The sequence below is a fragment of the Gossypium hirsutum genome, chromosome D11 (genome assembly GCF_007990345.1).
Source record: "Gossypium hirsutum isolate 1008001.06 chromosome D11, Gossypium_hirsutum_v2.1, whole genome shotgun sequence".
Classification (NCBI taxonomy): domain Eukaryota; kingdom Viridiplantae; phylum Streptophyta; class Magnoliopsida; order Malvales; family Malvaceae; genus Gossypium; species Gossypium hirsutum.
Window position 1 is genome coordinate 17135884 of NC_053447.1, and position 24087 is coordinate 17159970.

Below are 24087 nucleotides of genomic sequence, written 5' to 3' on the forward strand. Positions count from 1 at the left end.
CTTATTGCTGGTAATAGCGATCGTGCCAGTAGACAATACGTTGTGCCACTTTTCAATTCGAATTGAAACCAGTGATGTTTCAAATGTTTCAAACGCTTCAAACGGTGGGCCAGTTTAGTGGTATGCCCACAAAAGATCCACATATTCACCTTCGATTATTCATGAAGGTGAGTGATTCGTTTAAGATAGTTGGTGTGACTGAAGATGCATTAAGGTTGAAACTGTTTCCATACTCGTTGCGGGATTGAGCACAAGTATGGCTAAATTTGTTGCCACCAATTTCAATTTCTACATGGCAAGAATTAGCAGAAAGGTTTTTGATAAAGAATTTTCCACCAAGCAAGAACGCAAAATTGCAAAATGAGATAACCACTTTCCAACAATAGGATAACGAGTCTTTGTACGAGGAGTGGGAAAGATTCAAAGAATTAATTCTCTTCATCGCTTGCTTACTTCAGCAGGGCAATAGGGAAATTTTTGCATACTTAGGTGATCATGCCATGGGAACAACGTTTGTGTCTCACCACCAGTAGACATAAATCTCATTGAACCTCTAAGAGGACCATGATCAACAATCAAACCAAAAGTATCTCCTATAAGTGGTCTTGGTGGAGGTAGAGATCTAGGAGGAGAACCAAGGGGAGAAAGAACCACAACAAGGACTATAACCATATTGGCCATATCACCAGATGTTGCAGTGTGATCTTTCCTTTTTTTTGACAAAGCTCCTTACAAGGTTATCCTCATATTCGCTGCTTAGAACAATTACATATATACTAAAAATGTAAATGTTTCCAATCATATATACTAAAAATGTAAATGTGTTTTTAAAAAAAAACTTATAAAATTTAGTTTATAGAATTTTTAGGAACGTTTTCAAATTAATGTAATTAATTGTGATTAAAATATGGTAGTATTATTATTAAAAAAGTTCTATAAAGTATGCTAGACACGATACCTTTAAATAACAGTCTTTTTGGTTGGTATATGAATTAAATTATTTAAAATTTTACAATTACAAATGAGTGTAATAACTATAACTTTTAACGTGAATATATACATATCTGGTATATATTAGTATTAATTTATATAGAATTCCATTTAAAACCTGATGCTTAAATATATATATATATTCATAATAAACGAAGACTAAAAAAAATTAAGCAATCATTTTATTAGTGAAAGTCGCGAATTTTAAAAATTATTTTTAAATTAATACATCGAAACTAATTAAAGTATAAAGCAAATAAAAGGATAGTATAAAAACTTAAGTTTAATTGATAATAAAAAATAACATTCAACTGTGGAATAGCAAACATCCCTAATTACTCCAGAATTTGAATCCATGAGTTTTCACCCTAAAAACCTCAACTTTAGAAAATGCTTAGATATTGAATATTTGGACATTTCTACATGGTCAAATTTAACAACTAGGTGAATTGGATTTATTATTTTAATCCTTTTGTTTAATTGCACAACTCCAAATGCATAGGTTTTATCTTCAAAAGATGTAAAAAAATTTTATTATTTTTTTATCTAAACTCATTTTTTAATTTAATATTTTTGTTTAAATTCTCAAATTTCGGATAGGTCTTTGTGGTATAATTATTGATTATAGATTTATATTTTAGAGATAAACCTAAAAATTATAAATGAACTTTAGTCTAATGAACAATTGTATACATGAAGTTTGAATTTGTGTAACTTTATATATGAGATTTTGATCTGATTCAATTCTCACAAATTATTAATATAATGTTATTTTATATTTATTTATTGTATATAGAAATAATTATATTTATTTAATATAAAATAAATTGATTAAAAATGGATGAATAAATCAAAATTAAAAATCGATGTATACATTTAAGACGCCATTAAAGTTATTAATATTTAATTAATTAATTATAATAATTAAATCTCACAGAACGAGATCATATTCCTACTTACAAATAAAACCTAATTTATATTATATTTTAGTTAATTTTGTTGGGCTATCTTATGGTAAGTTGCTAGGTCTGCTTCACGTTGATATTGCTTCGCTTGCTTCTGCAAAGGGGATTTTCATTTCCGTATTATATATACACTTGGAAGGGATAAAATAACAGAGCTTTGCTTCGTCTAGACCGATCGAAAGGTAATGATTTCTCTGTAAGCTCTCTCTAGTTTTACATAATCTGATTATTTTCTTTCCTTCCTTCTTTCTTTCGTTTCTTTTAAATCATCTGTTATAATTAACCTGTAATTTGTTTCAATTCATGGAATAAAAAAGTGGGTTTATACTTTTTTTCATCCTTGATCTCTTGTCTAAGACATGTCTGACCTTTTCTTCTCGTACCCAACTGTGTCGGATACATTTCTTGGCCTATCCATGCTTCGTAGTGAACTAATTTCTAGAAATATTTAGGATGAAATGACAATGGTAGCTTTTTTTGAGCTACTGCTGGTAAAAAATAGACATGTTTACGCTGTAGATGGAGACGTATGCAGCTTATTTATGCATAAGCGTTAAGTTGTCATTCCTATTGCGAATGGTATGTTTAAAATTGGGAACCTGGGTGATCCTTATATTTCTTTAATAATGTGGATTTTGTATTGATGACGTTTTGTGCAAACAGGGTATTCAGTGATGGCCACTGAAATCATGAATAATGAAGTTGGTGTGGAAAAAAATGAGGAGTCGGAGGCTTCAAATGGCATTGAGAAATTAGAGATTTCGAATGGCACTGATGAGGTCTCCGAAAACTCTTCATCTATGCAAAAAGATGAAGATGGGGTGACAGGTGATTATTGTTTGGTCAATAGTTCTTTAGATTGTCATATAATTTGCATGCTGCTGCTTGTCCTGTAATCTGCACTTCATAGTTTTGAGATCCCTAGAAGTTTGCAGCAAATGTTTAATAACCAAAGGTGCTTTCAATTTTAAGAAATTGAATCAAAGCAAAAGAATTTGAAGACAATTAAAGGTAATTAATGCCAAGAACCCCTAAACTGCATATTTTTAAGTTCATCAACTATAAATACTTTTTGCTTGCTTATTGTATACTTGATTATTTACCTTAGCACATCATGTCGTTCAGCCGAGTGTCTTACACCTCAAGCATTTTTTTTCCTTGTAGAGGTGGCAAAACTTTTTTTGAATATTTTTATCTCACTTGAACCTAAATCCATTTGACTTGAAGCTATAGGACTAAGCAATGGCCCAGATCTTATCCTAACTAGAAATAACCCAAACTTGAACATGATCATTATTCCCATACAATGTAAAATGTGGCAAAAGTTGACTGGAACCTAGAAACCTGCACAAACAACCCCAATACCCACCCAAATTAACCTAAAATGAAACAAGCGAGCCAGAATCCAACCATGAGATGGAGTTGGAATGATTCAAACATGAAAATGACTCGAAAATTAGAAGTCTAATTCTCATCCAAAACTAAAACGCCCCAACCTGACTTGGATGCCAAATTGCCACCTCTAGGTTGAATCCTAAGTAATTTTTAAGTTTCCTATTAGTGTTGGGGTGTTTATATTTATTGTAAGTTTTCTTTTACCTTTTGTCTTGGTGCTTTTGTAGTTATGTTTTTTTTTCCTTTTATAGTGCATTTTTGTTTACTCTCTTTCATAATCAGTGCCCAACTTTCTCCTTCCTTTCTATCATGCATTTTTAACTGTGTGTGTGATATTAGTTTGCCAGTGGTTTTTCTAACCATGCTAAGAGCCTAAGGTTCTTTTTTGCGTTGTATGTATGACACCTTGTTTTCTTTGTAAATATGGTGCTCCTGTATGTTCTTCCCTAACTTGTACTCATCCTGTTCTCATCTCGTAACAAGTCATTGGTATAGAACTTTTCTTAATCTAATATAGAATACTTCTGCAATGTACATTACCAATTGCGCAATCTGCACATGCATTGGGCAAGGAGAGTGAGGGAAACTTCTGTCTAGTTTTATTTTGCTTGTGAAGAGTGCAAGTTTGAAAGAGGATTGTTTCTATTTCGCAATATAGGTTTGTAGTCTAGGAACTTATCTTTAATTACTCTTCTAAATGTTGTTTGTATTTGCCTCACCTAATAGACATATGTAAGTCATTTTGTACATTGTAAGATTATCATGCGGCTGATAATGTTAGATGTCCACTTTGTGGTCGTTGCTTCTATCTCTCTCCAAATCCATTTAATTTTGCTTTGAGATACTGTTTTTCGTTAAGATGATAGTGCTCCTATTGAAGGCTTCTTATTTCGATGGTCCTGATTGTGGTCTTGCTAATATATGCACTTTTCTGCATTTTTAAATTGTTTCCTAGCAGAAGTTGCCAAAAAGAAAAAGAAGAAAAATAAAAGCAAGTGAGTACTTGTTTCTAGCTTGGTTAGTTGTTTTCTTTTCGAAGATGTTTAGTTGAGAGTTTGATGATATTATGTTCTTTAACCCACAGAAAAAAGAAGGAGCCCTTGAAGCAGACTGATCCTCCATCTATTCCCGTTGTTGAGCTTTTTCCGTCCAGGGAGTTTCCTGAGGGTGAAATTCAACAGTACAAGGATGAGTGAGTCAAACCATATTCTTGAAACTATGTTTAGAAGCAAGTATATATTTCGTTATTTCCTAAAGCTTAAGAGATCTCTTAAGTGCATGTCCTTGTTCTTTTGAAATCAAAATAAAAATAGGAGTGGCTTGTAACAAGATATTCCTGGGAGGTCATTCATGTCTTCCATTGTCTTTGGTGATTGCTTTTTGTTGTAGTTTCATTTATGTGTAAAAAATAGAAAATCTCTAAGTTGTCTTAAGTTGTGAAAGTAAAATATGTTGTGATGTATTTTAACTGAGAAGGTAACTATGTCTGGATATTATTGAGAAAAAAAATACTTTTTCTTGCTTTGGAATATAAATAGCACATGAATGTATATAATGTTTCCTTATTTTATGCTACATAGTTTGTCTACATTTTCATTTTATGATTGCCTGTAATAGATTTGTTCCAGTTTGAGGTACATATTCTTATATTTGTCCATGTAAAGCTTGAACCTTTATTGTTTTTATTGCTTTTTAGTAATTTGTGGAGGACTACCTCTGAGGAGAAGAGAGACTTGGAGCGATTTGAAAAGCCAAAATATAATGCAGTGCGACAAGCAGCCGAAGTCCATCGTCAGGTTTGTTTTGTCTTGTATCCACATAAGTTGCTGCTGTATGGCATAAAAATGACTATTATTCAAAATGGTGAGTTTGGCTTTGGGGACTTACTGGTTTTCTGTAATCGCTACTATTCATCCTCAGGTTCGGAAATACATCAGAAGTATCTTGAAACCTGGAATGTTAATGACTGATCTATGTGAGACCTTGGAGAACACAGTTCGCAAGCTCATTTCAGAGAATGGTTTGCAAGCAGGGATTGCATTTCCTACTGGATGCTCACTGAATTGGTTAGTTTTTTCTTTGACATTTGATGAATCTACTTGTCTGTAATTGATTGTATCCGTGTTCAACCTTCTTCCCTGTTAGGGTCGCTGCTCACTGGACTCCTAATTCTGGAGACAAGACTGTGCTCGAGTATGATGATGTGATGAAGTTAGATTTTGGAACTCATATTGATGGTAATATCATTGTTGCTCCATCTTGTACACTTTTTGGTCCACACTATTTCTGTATAGATGTATAATTTCAACATGTGTTATGATATAACTAGCTTTTTAGCTGGAGATGTTTTCAAACACGAGTTCTTGGCTTTGCAGGGAATATAGTTGATTGTGCCTTTACAGTGGCGTTTAATCCTATGTATGATCCGCTTCTTGAAGCTTCTCGTGAAGCAACCAATACAGGCATCAAGGTACTGGATCCTATTAAATATGCATATTTAATGAGAGAACAGATTTCCCTTGTCTTTTTTATTTTCTTGCTATCAGTCTTTATGTAAATGTTCTTGTTTGTTTTTCTAGTCATAAAGTCCAGACATGTTTCTGTTAGGGGAGAATCAGTAATAAGGGAAAAGCCATGCTAGAACAATTTTGTGATTTTGTCTGATATAGTCGGGTAGGATTCTAAGAGGACTACATGGACAAGATTGATGTTGGTGCACTTGAACCTTTCTCTCAAATATGTACATAAAAATATGCCAATTGAAGATGTAGATGAAAGGATCTTCTTGTTATTTATGTCACTTGGACTTTAGGTACCGTGCCTGACAAAGGTATGTTCAATATTTTAATAAATATTTTCTATATATAATATTTGTGCTAGGCACAGGTACCTAAAGAAAAATGAAGTTGAAGCAACATACCTTGTTATACTTGGTGCTTTCTTTTCTTCTCTTTCTTGTAGTTAGTGGAAGACAGCCAACTGTGGTGTACCTTTTCCCTCAGAAATCTTTCTTTCCTTGGGAGTTCATCAATCTCAAAACAAAAGTGTCCTTGTTTGTTTTAGATTCTACATTTAAATTATTATCTACTTTTTGTTCTTGTTGAATTTGTTGGGTGGGTATTTAATATGGTTGGAGTCTTGTTGCCTTTTGAGGTTCTTCTCTTTAAAATTAGATTTACTAATTTCACTAAAATCTTTAATATATCTTTGATGGTTATTTAATTGTTCAGGAAGCTGGTATTGATGTCCGTCTTTGTGATATTGGTGCTGCAATTCAAGAGGTGATGGAATCATATGAGGTTGAAATAAATGGGAAGGTGTTTCAAGGTAAGAAATTCAGGAGAACATATGTATTTTTAAATAAGAACTATTATGGGAAAAATGCTGCTACAGTGCTAATTGTTTTTACTCTTGTGCTTCTGATAACTGACCAGTAAGGTAGTTTATTCTTATTAAAAGAATGTAGGTTTGTTTTATCACCTCTGCAAAAAATTAATTTTTGCGTTTTTGGTTATTTGATATTTATAACTGTCAATTTTAACAAGTGGGCTCCTATTTTGAGCAGTCGTCAAAGCAAATGTTTGCAAGACAAAATTTGCAATAATTGTAGTTTCCTTGGATATGTAATCTTTTGAGTAAATTTAAAATAATATTTAATATTCTTCCTTTTTCATTAAGTTGACATCAAAAGACTTAACGATTATGTATGTGGCGGACATTAACTAGAATCGGTAGTTTCATTTGATTGGTATGATTTGATACAGTTGTTCTGGACTCCCAATGGCAAGTAACAGCATTATTTTTAATCCTTCTCCTCTGAGACTGCATATAGTTGAAATTGCCGAAATTCTTTCAAACAGATATGGGTCTAGTAAAGAAATGAAAATCATTTACCCATACGCTGTGCAGACAGAAGTCCATATTTAGTAAATAGTATGACCTTATACGCGTCTTTATATGACCTTTTTTTAAGGGATTTGAATGTCCTTGGCAGTGAAAAGTATACGGAACTTGAATGGGCACAGCATTGGGCCCTATCAGATACATGCTGGAAAATCAGTTCCTATTGTGAAAGGAGGGGAGCAAACAAAAATGGAAGAGGGTGAATTTTATGCCATTGAAACCTTTGCTTCTACTGGTAATATATCTCATCTTCAACATATAAGAAACTGAATCTTTTTACATATTAGATGGTAGTTTGTGTGGATTACCTACATTGGTCTAACCAGCCTTTGTTTTTTTTTTGGGTGCAGGGAAAGGGTATGTCAGAGAAGATCTAGAGTGCAGCCATTATATGAAAAACTTTGATGCAGGACACATTCCACTGAGGTTGCCTAGAGCTAAGCAACTACTAGCTACAATAAACAAGAATTTTTCAACATTGGCCTTCTGTAGACGGTATTTAGATCGTTTGGGAGAGACTAAATATCTAATGGCATTGAAGAATTTATGTGATGTCGGCATTGTTCAGGTATCTTCTTGCTATTGTTATCAACTGTGTGTTCTTTTTTTTAATTAAATTTTTGGTTTTGCACTCTTGTTTCAAGTCCTTACCGAAAACATCTTGATAGAGGCCATGCTAATATGGTACGCCATTTTCTGAATGTGATTCTGACCTTTTTGAGGCGTTCAATAGCGGTTGTCAGTTAAGCTAATAATAATAATAATAATAATAATAATAATAGTAATAGTAATTGAATTGGGGTGGACATCTGGTATAAATGGCATAACAAATCAGTCCAAACACATTCCTCTTATATTGGTATATACCCGAAATGTAAAACTTGTAATTTTCTATGAAGATTCAGCCGATATCTATAATCATCCTTTTCTGTTGTTGCAGCCGTATCCTCCTCTCTGCGACATCAAGGGCAGCTATGTTTCTCAGTTTGAACACACCATCCTACTGCGGCCAACCTGCAAAGAAGTTATATCGAGAGGTGATGACTATTAAGGTGGAAGACCAAAAAGTTTAGTTGGTAATCATCTCCTCAAATATTTTGCGAATAATTTTAGTTGTGTACTTTTTGTGTTTTTTAACATAAGGAAGGTCCCTAAATAGTGGATGATACCCATGTTTGTCACTTGTCTGTACTCTTGCTTTGCCGTGTTTGATGATAGATGGTGTGATTGAGACTTGAATCAGGCAATATATGGTGATGGGAAGACTAGAATTTTCCATTGCAGTCAAGGTTATGTCTTACTACTACAAGACATGAATGATGTTTTTCTTATTTGGGTAAACTTTTTAAATGTTAAAGGTGGATAAAGTTTTTTCTTTTTAAAAAAAATAAGTTTTCAAATAATTATTAGAGTTGGATCGAAATCCTTCTATAGACATAGATTCAAACTTAACTAGGTTTGATGAAAATAATTTGGTTGGCATTTACCAAATATTTCAAATTAAATGATTCAAGGTTTAATTGAAAAAGTTAAACGTTTGGGTATATTTATGGTGTTGGAGGAAAAAGGATAGCGAAAATTTGGTGAGGAATTCAACATCCATAAATCTTGAAGTCAAAACTGATCTATGTGAGATTCAAGATATCCATATCAAGGTAATGCCATATCATGTATGTATAATGATGTGAATCATGTTACATCATGAATCTATTAATAGAGGAAAAAAGTTAAAAACTCTAAGCTCTGCTGAGATTCATCTAAAACTATTCATGTCCACCCCATCAAAACCATGTAATATTAAAATAGCACAGTTTAAGAATTCTTTTAGAAATATCCTTTTTTTTTTAAAGAGAACTGCGATAATGGAATAAAAAAAATCATCTCACGTTTGGTTTGCAATAGAATTTTTTTTAATTCGAAATAAATCAAAGAATTCGTATTCCAAATCTTGGATACATGTGTTATCACAAAATTCTATATTTCAAATTTGATGAAGCAATGTAGAGATAGATTTTATGAAATTCAATCTAATGTGAGAACTTGTAGAACCCATAGAATCCTTAAGGATTGAAATAATAAAGTGATGGTTTTATCACAAACTTTATACATGAACAAGATATTGTAATATTTTGTTATAGCTGATTCAAAGAAAGGTACACAACCTCCTGTATTAGCTTTTATCTTCTTTTAGAGAATTGTCCCAAGACAATGGAAGAAAGTGAGCATATGAGAAAGGTTTTATATTCTTTGTTAGTAAGAAGTCTCATGTATGCAATGTTATGCACACGTCCAAATATTTGTTTTGTAGTAGAATTGGTAAGTCTATATCAGGTAAATCCTGGTCTAAAACGCCTGCAATTTGTTAAGCACATACTCAAATGTTTACGGAGAATGAGAGATTATACGTTAGTATATTCTGGAGGGGGCTTAACTCTCATTGGATATACAAGCTTTGACTTTCAAATGTATCTGGATTCGTGGAAATTGATGTCGTGTTGTGTTTTTGCAATAGACAACAGAGCCATGGTATGATGAAGTGTTGGGCAAAGTTGTAGTGTTGGCTCCACTATGGAGGTCAAATATGTGGTTGCTTTTGAAGTAACAAAAGAAACAATTTGACTTCGGAAGTTCCTTACTGATGTCGAAGTCATTCCTAGTATGGAGAAAACTATTACATTGTATTGCGATGACAATGTGACAATAGCTAATACTAAGAAAATGAGAAATCATAAACGAATAAAACATATTGATTAGAAACAGGGATGGATCTAGGATTTTAGTCCAAGGGGGGCGAAACTTCTAAATCCAAACAACCTTTTTTTAACATAAAAAAGTCACTAACCTAATATGTATGGGTATGGGCCAAATTGATTAATTCTGTAATTTGGCTTTAAAGTCCATATTGGGTTTCTAAGCTTAGTGTTTCAAGGCCCATCATACATTAATATTTTATTATTATTCAAGTTATATAATTAAAAATTGACAAATATTTTGTTAATATAAAGTATAACCTTATGGCTTAAATAGGGGTGTTCAATCGGTTAACCGACCCGAACTACCATTAATCGAATTAATAGACCCTTTTAATTCAGTTAATTCAGTCGATTAACCAAATTAACCGAAATTTATATTTTTTTTTGTTTTTTGGTTAAAACAAGTATAAAACATATAAAAATTTAACTGAATTTAATATATGTAAAATGTATATAAAAACTATAAATTTTAGATTACTTAACCGATTTTGAACCGAATTAACCATTAATCAAACTTCCAAAAAATTATTAACCGACCCCCAACCAAATTAATTCGGTTAACTGATCGATTAACCAAATTCAGCCAGTTAACCAAATTAATTCGGTTTTACCCGAAATTTGCACACCCCTAGGCTTAAGGGGGTGAATTATATGCAATACAATTGGTCAAGGGGGCAGAATGTTATACAATGTGGAATTAATTGCTGAATTAATTGCTTATTAAGGTATAAGGACTAAATTGTAAAAGTCTTTTCGCTATAAGTTTTTAATTGGCCAAAGACTTAGGGAATTAAAGTGCAATTAGTCAAAGGTCGAAAATGGTAATTAAACCATTTTTTATTACAAATTAATGCTTGATGATGAAAGATTCCACTTATAATTGTTAATGATAGATTAAGTTAATTTAATTAGGTGATTACGATTTTAATTAAAGTATATATAACAAATTTAAGTGGAGATGCTCATCTTTTTCTTCTTCAACCGTCCAACCTAAAAAAAAAGGGGGATAAAAGGGTTTCAAAGCTTTAAACTTCTGGCCCTCAATTTTAAGGTATTTTCAAGTTTTTTTTTGTAATTTATATGTTTTTGAGGTCATGGTAGCTTGATTTAGCTAGCTCATGTACCAATTTGAAATTTTTTTAAAGTTTTAATTGTTTATTTCTTGAAGAAATTGATGTTAAATTGATAGATTTTAAGCTTAGATTATGAAAAATGACTAGATTGTAACATTTACTTGATAGTTTTGTACATAAGGACTAAAGTGAATAAAATCTAATTTTTTGTGAAATTTTGGTATAAATAGATAGTATAGGGTCTCTAAATGATGTAATTAAAGTCAGTTTTTAAATCGAGACTCAAAATTAAAAGATATGGTTATTTTGATGTCAGGGACTAAATTGAATAAAATGTAAAACTTTAAGGGTATAAAAAATAAGATTATATAGGTTCATACATGTCATTACATAATGTATAAATGTTTCGTATTGATAAATTGAATGGAATAATTGTATAGATCAAGAATTGGATCAAATTGGAGATAATCGATGAAAAGCTAAAATTGTTTATTAGTCCCTGAAGATTCAACTTGTTTGTTGTTTTGATCAGGTAAGTTTATATGATATTTTTTTTATATAGGTTGTTGTATATTTGATTTGTAATTATTTATGTGTTTGGTTGTGATTTTGTTCAAAAGGCTAGAATTAGACTAAATTGAAAAGAAATGTTTACATGTGTTAAAGATGTCCATGTGAACTTAGTAAATGTTAGGATACAATTGGCATCCTAAAAGGGTCTTGTCCGCGCTTATACGGGATTGATTACATATATTACTGAGATCCAACATTTGTTGCGGACTTATAAATACATATGACATAGGTTTAGCCCAAACGAGTAACTTGATGTCGTTTTAAAGGTTTAGCACAGACGGGTATATATATTTAGATCGGACGAGTAACTGGTGTGGTGTAGATACATGTGTATCCGAGCCTGTTTACTAAGGTTCATCGAGTGAAACGATTAAGGTGGAAATGAGAAATTGAAATGAAATGGAATGAACTTGTTAAAAAGATAAATGTTGAATTGATCATGAACAATGTAATTGAAATAATGTTTTAGACATGTATGTGATTATATTATCTCTTGATTGAATGAGCTTGAAATTGTTATCTAATGTGTCATGAATTGGCATATTGAACACTTGTGGTTTTATATGTGGATTCATTTTAAACTAATGCTCACCTTGTTAATGTTGTGATTTGCCATGTCTAGCCAAACTATGCCAAAATTATGGTAGCTTATTGTATTTAATTGAAAGATAAGGTAAGTTTTGTTTAATGTCTATGCACTTGCTAAGCAATTTATATGTTTACCTAGTTTGCTTTCTCTTTTCCTTATAGATTGTCACATTGCAGAACATGTCAAGTCGGGTCGTCTTAGAGCTCACACTATTACTGAGTTAGCTATTTGGTCTTTTTGAGTCTAAGATTTTGGCATGTATATATATATAATATGTATGCAAGTTATGGTGAATTAAAAGGTTTGGGATGATTATGGCAAATGTTGATTTTTGAATGTTAAGCAAAGTATATGAACTAGTAATGCATACCTAAGCAATGTTTGGTGTCTTTGGAAAGGAGGATCATGAATCTTTTGAACTTGGTATATTTAAGATGGTGAAATGAGATAAGTAGAATGGCTAAAATGATACTTAGTTGAAATGGTATGTTTGACTGATATGCTTGATATATGTATTGTTGAATGGTTGATTTGGTTCATGTTGATAAAATGAACATAAATGTATGAAGATAAGGTGAAATGGTATTTTTCAAATTGGTATGGCATAGGTAAGATTTGGAATTTGGATATCTTGGTTGATATGTATTCCATGGCATTGAATTGTTAAGTTTAATTGATGAATAGGTGTGGAATGTTTGATATGAAGTTGAAATTGTATGTTTGAACTCATTTGGTATGTTTTGATTCAAATGAAATTGGTATGTGGTATATATGTTGAATGGTTGTTGTTGGAAACTTGGAATAGGTACCAAATGGTTCATTTTTACCAAAAACAGGGTCCCCGTCCCGACGATTATCTTTCCTTATCGCAACGTTGACCGACAATATGTAACGTCGCGACGTCAAGTGGCCTGAGGTCGCAATGTGAAAATTTTTTTGACAACATCACGACATAGAAGGGATGACATCACGAAGTTGACCCTGAACTTTTAAAATTTTACAATTTGGTCCTATTTCGAGTTCGGGTTGACAAAAGAGCTTTCGTAAGCTCGATTAAGACACAAAATTGATTGTTTATTATAAATAGATTGTGATTGATGTTTAACTGCATATGTAAAATATTATTTACTGTGTTTTTTTACTCTAGTTGCTCCAAAAACGAATTTAGCATTCCGTAATTCAGACCTGACGATAGGATCGGGCGAGGGGTGTTACAATATATTCATTTACTTCACTAGGGTAAATGGGAGATTGTTGGGATCTAGTGCCTTTAGTGTAGTTTTTCTTCATATGCCCTTGTAATTTTTCAAACAGATTAGTTTAATAAAATTCCAACATTTACATTAATATTGTTTGCATTTGTCCTTAATGGTTTTTACACGCAAAGCAAAATAAACAAGCAAATATTGACTCATTGATTACTTAACGTTTAACTTGTATTAAGTTGTATTATATGGCCGGATCATAATGCGAGAAAACTACTTATATTAGTAGTTAAATAATGCGAGAAAACTACTTATATTAGTAGTTAATTTAAATAGTCCATAGTAGGCTATTATGTCGTCTGTTAAATTCAATTGAGAAGATACATTGTCTTGGGTATCAAAATGGATGACTCCCCAAAAAATAGAGACATAGATGTGATTCTTTGGAGTGACAATACATTAGATAGGACACAAGTTGAACTAAGTTCTAGATTTTTATAGATTTATTCACTTGTGACATTCATAGTGTGGCTTACCTAAATCCTGAGCATGTGATTGACTATGCGTGCATGTACTTGACTCAAATACTTTGATGTACTGAAAGCCTGAGTTCAATTGATATTAGAGTTGGAAGTTGGTACATTGGGTATATGACTTTTACATGGCATAGCTTCATTTACAATAGTGGAATTCATAGCGCAATAAATGGTAAATGATATTGTGTGATAACCCAATTTTCAGTGGTACTGAAAAAGGAGATTTTGGAACCCTATTTTCGTAAACCAGATCTGTAAATATTAAATATAAATACTTATAGAGTTAGCATAATAGTTTATTAAAGTTTGGTTCGATAATTTGTTAAATTAATTGCTTAATTAGGGTACAGGGACTAAATTGTAAAAATCTTATCTCTATAGATTTTTAATTGGCCAGAAACTTAAGGATTTAAATTGCAATTAACCAAATGTTAAAAATGAAAATTAAACCATTTTGAAATATATGATAGTGCTTGATGATGGAAGATTCCACTTGTATTTAGTTAATGATGGTTTAAGTCAATTAAGTTTACTTAATTTTAATTAAACCAAATTAAGTAATTACTAATCCTAATATATAAGTTAAAATAATGAAAAGATGGTCATCTTGAATTTTTTCTTCGAATTTATTACATTATTACTCACCGATGAGACACTTAGGTGATGAGTTTATTTTTTTCTACCTCAATGAAGATCAAGATTAAGCTCAATATTTGGTTAAGTAGTGCTACCATCGAACGTATGATCATATAGGTTTGTGCCATGTATTTGTTTAATTATATTAGATTCTATATAATTTGTTTGTTTAATTTTATAATTTTTATTTTATTCAATATGATGTATCAAATAAATTAAAATTATTTATTTACTTTTTTAAGGAAAATTCAAAAGAAAGTTAATATAGCATTTAAATTACATTACATTTTATAAACAACAAATCATAACATCAACATCTTAACCGGTACACAAACCAACTCACTACCACTTTCAATAGCATCATTTAGATTAACCCTAAATAGCTTTTATTAAAATCGCATTAACCTTATTTACAGTTAGTGTAGAAGTTTTTTTATTTTAAAAAAAAATGCTTAAACACTTATAAAAGACAATGTTCACTCAAGGCATCTAAATCAAAAGAGCCAAGTTGATTTTGATTAAATTTGGAGTCAAACTTGATTAGGTTGAACGAGCATTTATTAAATGTTTCAATTTAAAATGTTTAAAATGCATTTATAGAGGAAGGTGTAGCGGAAATCCGACAATAACCTCCCCGCTTATAGTGTGGAGGTCAATCTTAAGTTTTATGAAGAAGAAGACATCCACATCCATTAGACTTGAGATCAAGATAATATCCCAATAGTGGAAATCATGCTATGTGGGGGTTGAGAGAAAAGTATTCAAATCGAGCAGAATAGTTGTAAGTATTGAGATGATTTAATATATAAAAAGATTTAACCCACAAATTGATACTTAAATTATTATTTTTCTAAATTTTTTGTCACAAGTGATACTTAAACTATCTTTTTTCCCCAAGTTGCTACTTTGGTGATAAATTATTTTCTCTCTTTTTTTTCCCTTTTTTTTCCTTTATAATGTTTAGCAATACCAACAATACTCAAAATTTACCCTTCGAGATCGTGATGCTAGCAATTAATTTTGTTGTTGAACTTAATTGCCTGCTTGCTTTACTTGAACTTGATGGGATAGAAAAAGTTAATTCATTTATCAAAACCAATGTTTCCAAAACTAGACCTATTGGATTGGGAACCAATGGAGTATTAGTAAGAAGGTGAGGTTCGAACCGATACATGCCGATTGAACCAAGTTAAAAAAATAGTTAAAACAATTTTCTCTATTTTAAATATATATTTTTATTTTTATTTTAAAAGTATTAAAGTATGAAAATGAGAAGAAAAAAAACATATTTTAGGCACCAATTTATAGGTTAAGACTCTTTTAAAAACTTAACGGTTTGACTGAAAATGTAACAATTTGACTAACTAATGTATTAACTTAGGAAAAGAATAATTTAAGTACCTTTTGTTGTGATAAAAAAAAATTAAGTACCCAAATAAAAAAATTTTAAATAGGTTGAGTGAATAAAAAAAAACCAATTGTGAGAATTAAATTTGAAAGACGAAAAATGCAAAAATAGAATAAAAATAAGTTATTAAACAAAAAAAAAGTTTAAAATATAATATAAAATAAATTATTAAGTAAGAAGTTTAGATGGTAATATAAAAAAGAGAGAGATGAGTCGAGCGTTGACAAAATTGGCGGAAAATGAAATCCAATGGATGGTTTGTTTGCTTGGGGAGGGTGGTGGGTTTTGACTAAATCAGTAGAGTAACTCTAAAATACCAATGGCGGAACCATTCGCACACTGTGGGCCGACTCCTACGCTTTTCCCTTTTTATATGATCTCTCTCTCGTTCTAACTCCAACTGATTTTTGTTCCCAATTCATCCTTAAGTGTTCTTTTTTAAGTTTTTGTTTGCGGTTTTGGCGTTTTCGTCCTTTGCAATGCCGCCACCTCCCACAGCCGCTCTCTCTTCTTCTTCTTCCCTATGTCTCTTCCCATTTTCTTCTTATTCTTCTCCCAAGAAAACCCAATTAGGCTTCTGCCCATCCTTCCCCTTCACCAGGCTTACCAATGTCACTCCCACCCGCAGACTCATGACATGCTCCGCCGTTTCCATCGAGAAAGAAACTCTCATCTCCCACCGCCCCCACTCTTTCCTCCGTGAAACCGACGGCCTAGATGACGGTTCCGTCAGGTCCCGCTTCCAGCGCATGATAATGGAGGTGCAGGACAGCGTCTGCGGCGCCCTCGAGGCTGTCGACGGAGCGGGGAAGTTCAAGGAGGACGCGTGGACGAGGCCCGGAGGCGGTGGAGGAATTAGTCGAGTGTTGCAAGACGGTGACGTTTTCGAAAAGGCTGGTGTCAATATCTCTGTTGTTTACGGAGTTATGCCCCCTGAAGCTTATCGAGCTGCCAAGGCTAATGTCACTGATCAGAAGCCCGGTCCCGTTCCCTTTTTCGCTGCTGGGATCAGCTCGGTATTTAGTAACTTTTTAAATTTCCTTTCTTTGCCTCAATGTTTTGGTGCAATTCCATAGCAAAAAGAAATTGCTGATAATTATAACATTCTGGTTTTCTCCCCTTTTCAGGTTTTGCATCCCAAGAACCCCTTTGCTCCTACGCTGCATTTTAACTACAGATATTTCGAAACAGATGCTCCCAAAGGTACTTACTTTATCCATAGTTATTGTTAAAGTTGTTGATTTGGGAATGCTAAAATGGTAGTTTAAATGTTGGAAACATGAAAATATCAAAATCTATATAATAAAAATTATTAGCTTGTCAAAAAGTGATATAAATCTAAACTGCTTTGAACATTATGACACTGAGAAAATCTACTAGCATGACACAAATATTTGAATTCTCAGCTGATAAATTGTGTCCTCATTTTAATCAAAGTGATATATTGTATCCTCATTTTTGTAATGAGTTCTCTGAGTTCGTCAGAGTTTGGCCAGTTTATGTTGTAATCTGATTCCTGGAAATGGCTCCCAATAATCCCATTAGCTTAGACTTGAGTTACCATCAGCATATTAATCAAGCAAAAATTTTATTCTCTACTTGTTTGCTATTCGGTAGTGATGAATATTATGCTTTGTGGTTTGCTTTGGTACTTGTTTTCGTAAACAAAAATGAGGTAGGTCCCCAATATCCCCTCCCCCCCCCCCAAAAAACAAAGTTCCTTGATTAAAAAATTTTCAAATTGCCTTGATTTTCTTTAGTTGCATTCACGATACTTTATGATTATTCTCTACATTAGTCTCTTTCGTGCTTCAAAGATAAGTGGTTTAAGTTTAGTCAGTGACTTGAAAATTTGCAGATGCTCCTGGAGCTCCAAGGCAATGGTGGTTTGGGGGTGGAACTGATTTGACTCCATCTTACATCTTTGAGGAGGATGTCAAGCACTTCCATTCAGTGAGTTGAATTTCAATTCTTTATTTCTTATGTCTTTTTCTTTTCAAAAGAAAAAAAATCACGAGTTTCTTGTTCTCATGGCAAAAGTTTTCTCTATTTTACCAACCAGTAAAGCTTCAGACTTCTGCATTTGGCACTATTAAGATATGGAGGAGCTCAAGCAATTAAATTAGTTCTAATTCTAGTTGTCCCACTTTGAGAAAGTAAAGTATTGATTTTATCAAAGAAGGGATTTGAAAAGAACCTTCTTATTTCAAGATTTCTCTAAATTTGATATATATGGATTTACCTTAAAGCACATGGATTTGATATATATATATGGGTTATAGATTGATAGGTAGACTGGAGACAAATGTTTAAAACTGTCAATGCACTGCACATGTCGGTCTAAAGATAACTACAATGTTCTATAAATACCAGTGTATGTGTGTGTTAAAATTAGTTCTATCCTTGTAAAATAGTATTTGAATAAATGAAATATTTTGCCGGTTGTTCTTTTGCTAACATTGGCCTTCTTTTTCAATAAAAAAAAAACATTGTCCTTTTGTAGATACAAAAAAAAGCATGTGACAAATTTGATCCATCCTTTTATCCTCGATTCAAAAAATGGTGCGATGACTACTTTTACATTAAGGTATTATCTTGCCAGACCTTTTTGGTGTTATATGCATTTCTCATTTATTTTCTGAGTTTTATAATTATGTGTATAGAATTTGAATATATATGTATGTTTTTCTCTGTGATGATTTTACTTGATGTTTGGGTTGGCAGCAAAGTATTAAGAGTGTGATGAAGCAAATTCTGGAATAAAATTTCAAATTACATATTCAGGCTTATTATAAGTAATAAATGGAATTTCCTTGTGTATGTATTTAACTTTTTATAACCTAGATTTTTACTTCACTAGGGTGAGTGCTTCTTTTTTGCCTTACGCACTAGGCAATTTAAGGGTCTAGATTTCAGCTTGTCCTTTCAACAACATCGATGGTATTTGGTCACTCTTTAGTCGAAGGGTGGATGTGTTCAGGTTTTGTCCAAAAAGAGCTCCTTATGAATAGACCACAATAATGATGGACAATTCTGGTTTATGGCACTTAGGGTACTGATCCATCCAAACCATAATGTTATGTGCATTCTTTTGACTTGAATTGCCTGTCAATCCAGCTTACATAAACTCACCTTTGCCCTGCTTTTACTAACTTATTCATGGGCATAAGAAATATTGTTTTTTATTTTTTAACAAATTGTAGATAGCATAAAGCCCACTTTGAAGTTTGAACTTTTAAGTGCATGCATAATACCTACCCTAAGCTGTGCTTGCCACCTTTGAACTAGCAACTATATGTTTCACAGTATGTTCAAAATTTTTACTAAAACATTTTGCCTTAATTCGTTCTTGATTTGGTTGGTGTTAATTTTATGTTTACTGAAACGATGTTCTTGAATTCTTCTTCTGTCCCACTAGAGTTTTCCTTCAATAGATATCTGACGATGAATATTGTTTGCCATGATCTAAGGGTTTTGATTTCTTTACTTTTATTTTTTTATTTTAAGATTGATATTGTTTATCTTTTTTACTTTCTATTTAATGTAAAAGGACATGGAGTCAGATATTATATCATATTTTAAAATTCAGTGCAAAAAGTGTATCAATTTGGATATATCTCTTGCTGAAAACAGTCATCTACAGTATGATAGACATTTAACTTTGAGTGATATCAGTAGCCTAACCTGTGTGGTGATCATATATTTGTTCTGAAAGCTATTATATATAGTCATTTTTTTTCACATTGACTAATACCATACGTTTACAATTTTCTCCTCCTTTATCATGGATGAAATTGTTAAATCTTTATGTCTGCTTTTGCTCTATGTAGCATCGAGATGAGAGACGAGGGCTTGGGGGAATATTTTTTGATGATCTAAATGACAATGATCAAGAGATGCTTCTTTCATTTGCCACTGGTATACTCAGGAAGGAGGTTAATCATTGGGTGTTAGCCACATATAAATAGTGATTCCAATTGGCCTTCAATTTCTCTAATGCTATCTATTTGCAGAATGTGCGAATTCCGTGGTTCCTGCATACGTACCCATTGTTGAGAAAAGGAAGAATACACCATTCACTGAGAGCCACAAGGCATGGCAACAATTGCGAAGGGGCCGCTACATTGAATTCAACTTGGTATCATATCTACCTATAACTAAACTGGAGAGATTTTGACTTTGTAGACATCTCTTAATCAACTTAATTTGATTTGTTAATAAAAGGTATATGATCGAGGTACAACGTTTGGACTGAAGACTGGAGGTCGAATTGAAAGCATTCTCGTCTCTCTCCCTTTAACGGCACGGTGGGAATACGATCATGTAAGCTTTCTTCCCTCATTTTCCTTTTTCCCCTCCCTCCAAGGAAAAAATATTCCCATTGTTTGCAAATAATGTTGACTGATTTATGTTAATGAGAAGCCATAACTGTAACTGCCAAATATATAATTTGTGTTGGACATACAGAAACCAGAAGAAGGAAGTGAAGAGTGGAAACTATTAGATGCGTGCATGAATCCCAAGGAATGGATTTGAGACTTAGTGGTTGAATATTTTTTATTTTTCTTTGAAGGTGGTATTTCATATTGCATATGTTGTATAAGTTAGGCTTTCATTGTTTTCTGGTGTTAAGGGTTTAGGGAACTCACTCGTGTTCTAAAATCATGTGAATGTGGGTGCTTAGTTTTTCCTGTAATTTACACATTGTTCAGAGCCTAACGGTAGCTTATTATTAATAATAATATTGTCTGTGGGTAGTTCTAAATATTGTATTAAAAAGAGCAGATATAATGAAATTTTTTTTTTAAATTGACAAGGAATAAATGGATATTTACACAAATTTGTTATTCAAATGATTCGAATTTTAAAATTCAACTCGACTCAAACTCAAATTACTTATTTAAACTGGCTCAAATAACTGGATTTATTAAATATTTTTTTGAGTAGAATCTAATCCAATCCGGTTATGGATTGGTTTCAAAGTTTTGACGGTTGGCCCGCTTGTCTCCCTCTCCTTCGCTTATGTCATTTTCCCCTTTTCTCTTCCTTCTTGAACGGTTTTGGTAAAAGCAGATTTTTAATTATATAAAAGCCTATATTTCTCTTTTACAACTCATTTCTGTTGGTTTATATTTTCTTTATTTATTTATCAAAGCTTCAACTCAAATGATATTAGCAATATATATATATAATTAAAAGGGAAATAAAAGTCAAGTATTTAGGTCTTTTTATTCTTTTAAATGACTAAAACTAACTTTTGTCACATTCAATGTAAAAAAGGATTTTCATCAATTATAATAATAGGGTAAAATCCGAACAATAAATGCGACTCGGATCCAAGCTACACGTAGAGTACTAAACATTCTTAACTATCAAACTATTATATGGGGTTCAAAGAATTTTATTTATTATAATTGAACTGAATTTTATTTTTATGTTATAACTATACAAATTAGATTGCAAGTTGCAAGAGATGTTAAAAGAGTGGTGAATGATATGGACAGTGCGCAGCACCCACTCACTTTAACCAACATTCACTCATTGGTTTCTAAAACTCCCTCGGACATCCCAAATAAGTGACCACCTACGTCATCCTTGATGTATGAAATCATAGCAGCGGAATTTATTAAATTTTCGTATGAAATCAATATCAAACAAAATAAATATATTAAAAACTATGAAGTATTAACAAGTCAAGTCAAATTTTATAATAATAAAAAAGTAACCCAAATAAAATACGATTACATTGAGGGGTGGGGAGGGGTTAAGTATAAGAGAAGCAGGGCTGCTAATAAAACCTTTCTTTTTCACTGTTTATATAACTCATCCTTAAAACAAATTATATAAATTTAAAAAAAAAAAAACCTATATGGTAGTAATATAAGTTACACACACTCTTAACATTGCTTCTACTAATGTGAAACGTATAACCATATCCACCTTATCCTGATGTCAGTTGGTGGAGCCACGATGGGTGAATACGGAACATTGCGATTGCGGCCTGGAGGGCTGGCTTCCGGCACTGGCCGGGCAGGCTGATATCCCAACGGGCGGCACCATGCAATTATAGGACAAGCACAAGGAGACGGTATCAGGCAGAGTGGAACCTTGAGGTAATGGGAATCCGGATAGATAGTTATGCTGCAAATACAAAGTTTTGGTGGTGCCGTCGTACACGCTTTTCACGTACTCCTCAGGTACAGACCCAGTGAGATGGTTATTGTTCAAGAAGAGAGTCTCCACCCCAGCCAAGAAGGGGGTTATATCCCCCGTGATGAAGTTATGGCTCAAGTCCACGATGGATCCCTTGCCGCCGTAGGATTGGAAGGTGGGGTCCATCTTGATTGATGATGGGAGGCCACCCGATAAATTGTTCCGTTGCAAAAACAGTGAAGTGAGGGAGGGGTTTAAGAAGAGTGAAGACGGGATGGGCCCACTGAATTGGTTCATGCTAACGTCCAGGTACGCTAACTCGGATAGCGATTCCAGGGCCTTGAGTGGGCCCCACATCCAGTTCTCCGACACTGACAAGTAACGGACAGTTGACGGTAACCTTGGCAACGGTCCGCTGATCTTGTTCTTCTTCAAATCCAAGTGTAATAACTGCGCCGACACTGTTCTGGGTAACTCCCCTGTTAACTCGTTCCAGCTCAACACCATGACTTTTAAAGATGGAAGCTTCGTGAGGCCTGGTGGGATGGACCCGGTGAGCCGGTTTGAACTCAGATCCAGAGTGTGCAAGAAGAGGAGAGTAGAAAAGGAGGGTGGTATGGGTCCTGTTAAGCGGTTGTTGGTCAAGGAAATGACTCGAAGACTAGTGAGTTGACCCAGTTGGGGGGGGATGGGACCGGTGACGAGACCAGGGAAGAGGATGAGTTGGGTTAGCTGGGTAAGGTTGGAAAGAGCGGGGGAGAGGGAGCCAGCGAGGCCAGGCGAGTCGGAAAGGCCAGTGCCGAGCGACAGAATGGTGACTCGGTCGTTGAAACCGCAGGTGACGCCGGTGAATGAGGAGCAAGGATCTGGTGCAGTGAAGTCCCAAGTGGAGAAGAATCTTGAGCCTGGAATGTCTGTCAGACTGTCTTTGATGGCTGACAGCGCCGCCAAATCAACGGCGCTGATCTTGGGTCGTTGCTGAAATGCTAGAACAGACGCATTGACAGAAAACAGCAGAAAAAGAAGAAGGAAAAAACATGGCTGGTACTGGTAAGCCATTGCTGAATCAAACACAAAAAAGAAAATACCCTGAAAAACAAGCTCATAAGTCTTTAAGAGAGAATGGAGGGAAGGAGGGACAGACGGTGGACGTACGTGAATTTATTAATTATGCATTTGGAAGAATTTATATTTTAAAGCTGAATGAATGAGATCCAAGAGAGGCCAATATATAATAGTTTAGCTCAACAAATGGAAATGGCGACAATAAATCGAAAAGACATTAAACCAGGACCATGTAATAATAATTAAAATAAGTGATAGTAGCGTAGAGAAGGAAAATGACAGGGGAGAAGAAGGAGAGGGAGGCAACGGAGGTCGGAAGAAGTGAGAATGGGGTCAACTTGTATGTGTTTTTTTGTTCCAAAATTAGTGGTCGGAATTGGGAAGGGGACGTACGGACCAAAGTCTTTTGTTTTGCCTTAAAATTTAAATGTAACAAAATATTGTTTTAATTATACCAAATTTCAAATAAATCTTAAAATTACATTAAATTTTGATTTGATGTAGAATGTGATTTTAAAATTTTATTTTGGTGCAATTGTATAAATATAAATTTAATTTTGATTTAATATATAAATAAAATTTTGATTTTGGTTCAACTATACAAATATACCTACAAAGCATCAACATAAAAACAAGACGAATAATTGATGCAAATTGCTCTAGACTATTTTCAAAATTTGTTCACCTCACAAGGATAGTCTAATTCTACATAAGTTCTAAATGGGGTATCAAGCAAAGTAATCGAAAAAATGGATAACTACTTGACTTCATCCTTCTAAGAAGACGAGGCAGTGGCTGCCTTAAAAATATGCATCCCACCAAATCCTCTTGGACTCGACTGCC

The 24087-nt window shown here is 33.2% G+C and overlaps 3 protein-coding genes across 7 annotated transcripts; 2 read left to right on the forward strand and 1 right to left on the reverse strand.

Annotated features, from left to right (window-relative positions):
* Positions 1–1899: 1899 nt before the first annotated feature.
* On the forward strand, positions 1900–8541 carry LOC107912650 (methionine aminopeptidase 2B). 2 transcript variants are annotated; one of them, XM_016840928.2, is made up of 12 exons: positions 1900–2137; positions 2619–2783; positions 4309–4345; positions 4435–4542; positions 5047–5146; positions 5271–5416; positions 5496–5587; positions 5726–5820; positions 6581–6677; positions 7345–7488; positions 7604–7821; positions 8194–8541. In XM_016840928.2, exons 2-12 carry the CDS (start codon positions 2630–2632, stop codon positions 8302–8304), a joined length of 1302 nt encoding a protein of 433 aa, XP_016696417.1. In that variant the 5' UTR covers positions 1900–2137; positions 2619–2629; the 3' UTR covers positions 8305–8541. The 2 variants fall into 2 exon arrangements, with proteins under 2 accessions (XP_016696417.1, XP_016696416.1); XM_016840927.2 differs by having other exon boundaries at positions 1972–2137; positions 4306–4345.
* A 7672-nt stretch (positions 8542–16213) lies between these two features.
* On the forward strand, positions 16214–20791 carry LOC107912651 (coproporphyrinogen-III oxidase 1, chloroplastic). Of its 4 annotated transcripts, XM_016840929.2 has the most exons (8): positions 16214–17042; positions 17154–17229; positions 17885–17979; positions 18530–18613; positions 19857–19944; positions 20040–20164; positions 20251–20349; positions 20494–20791. In XM_016840929.2, the coding sequence occupies exons 1-8, from the start codon at positions 16506–16508 to the stop codon at positions 20560–20562; spliced, it is 1173 nt and encodes a 390-aa protein (XP_016696418.2). In that variant the 5' UTR covers positions 16214–16505; the 3' UTR covers positions 20563–20791. The 4 variants fall into 4 exon arrangements, with proteins under 4 accessions (XP_016696418.2, XP_040962249.1, XP_040962248.1 ...); XM_041106314.1 differs by lacking the exon at positions 20494–20791 and having other exon boundaries at positions 16251–17042; positions 19857–19961; XM_041106313.1 differs by lacking the exon at positions 18530–18613 and having other exon boundaries at positions 16254–17042.
* A 918-nt stretch (positions 20792–21709) lies between these two features.
* On the reverse strand, positions 21710–23726 carry LOC107912652 (probable inactive leucine-rich repeat receptor kinase XIAO). Its single transcript, XM_016840933.2, has one exon. The coding sequence runs from the start codon at positions 23236–23238 to the stop codon at positions 21979–21981; it is 1260 nt and encodes a 419-aa protein (XP_016696422.1). The 5' UTR covers positions 23239–23726; the 3' UTR covers positions 21710–21978.
* Positions 23727–24087: the final 361 nt, after the last annotated feature.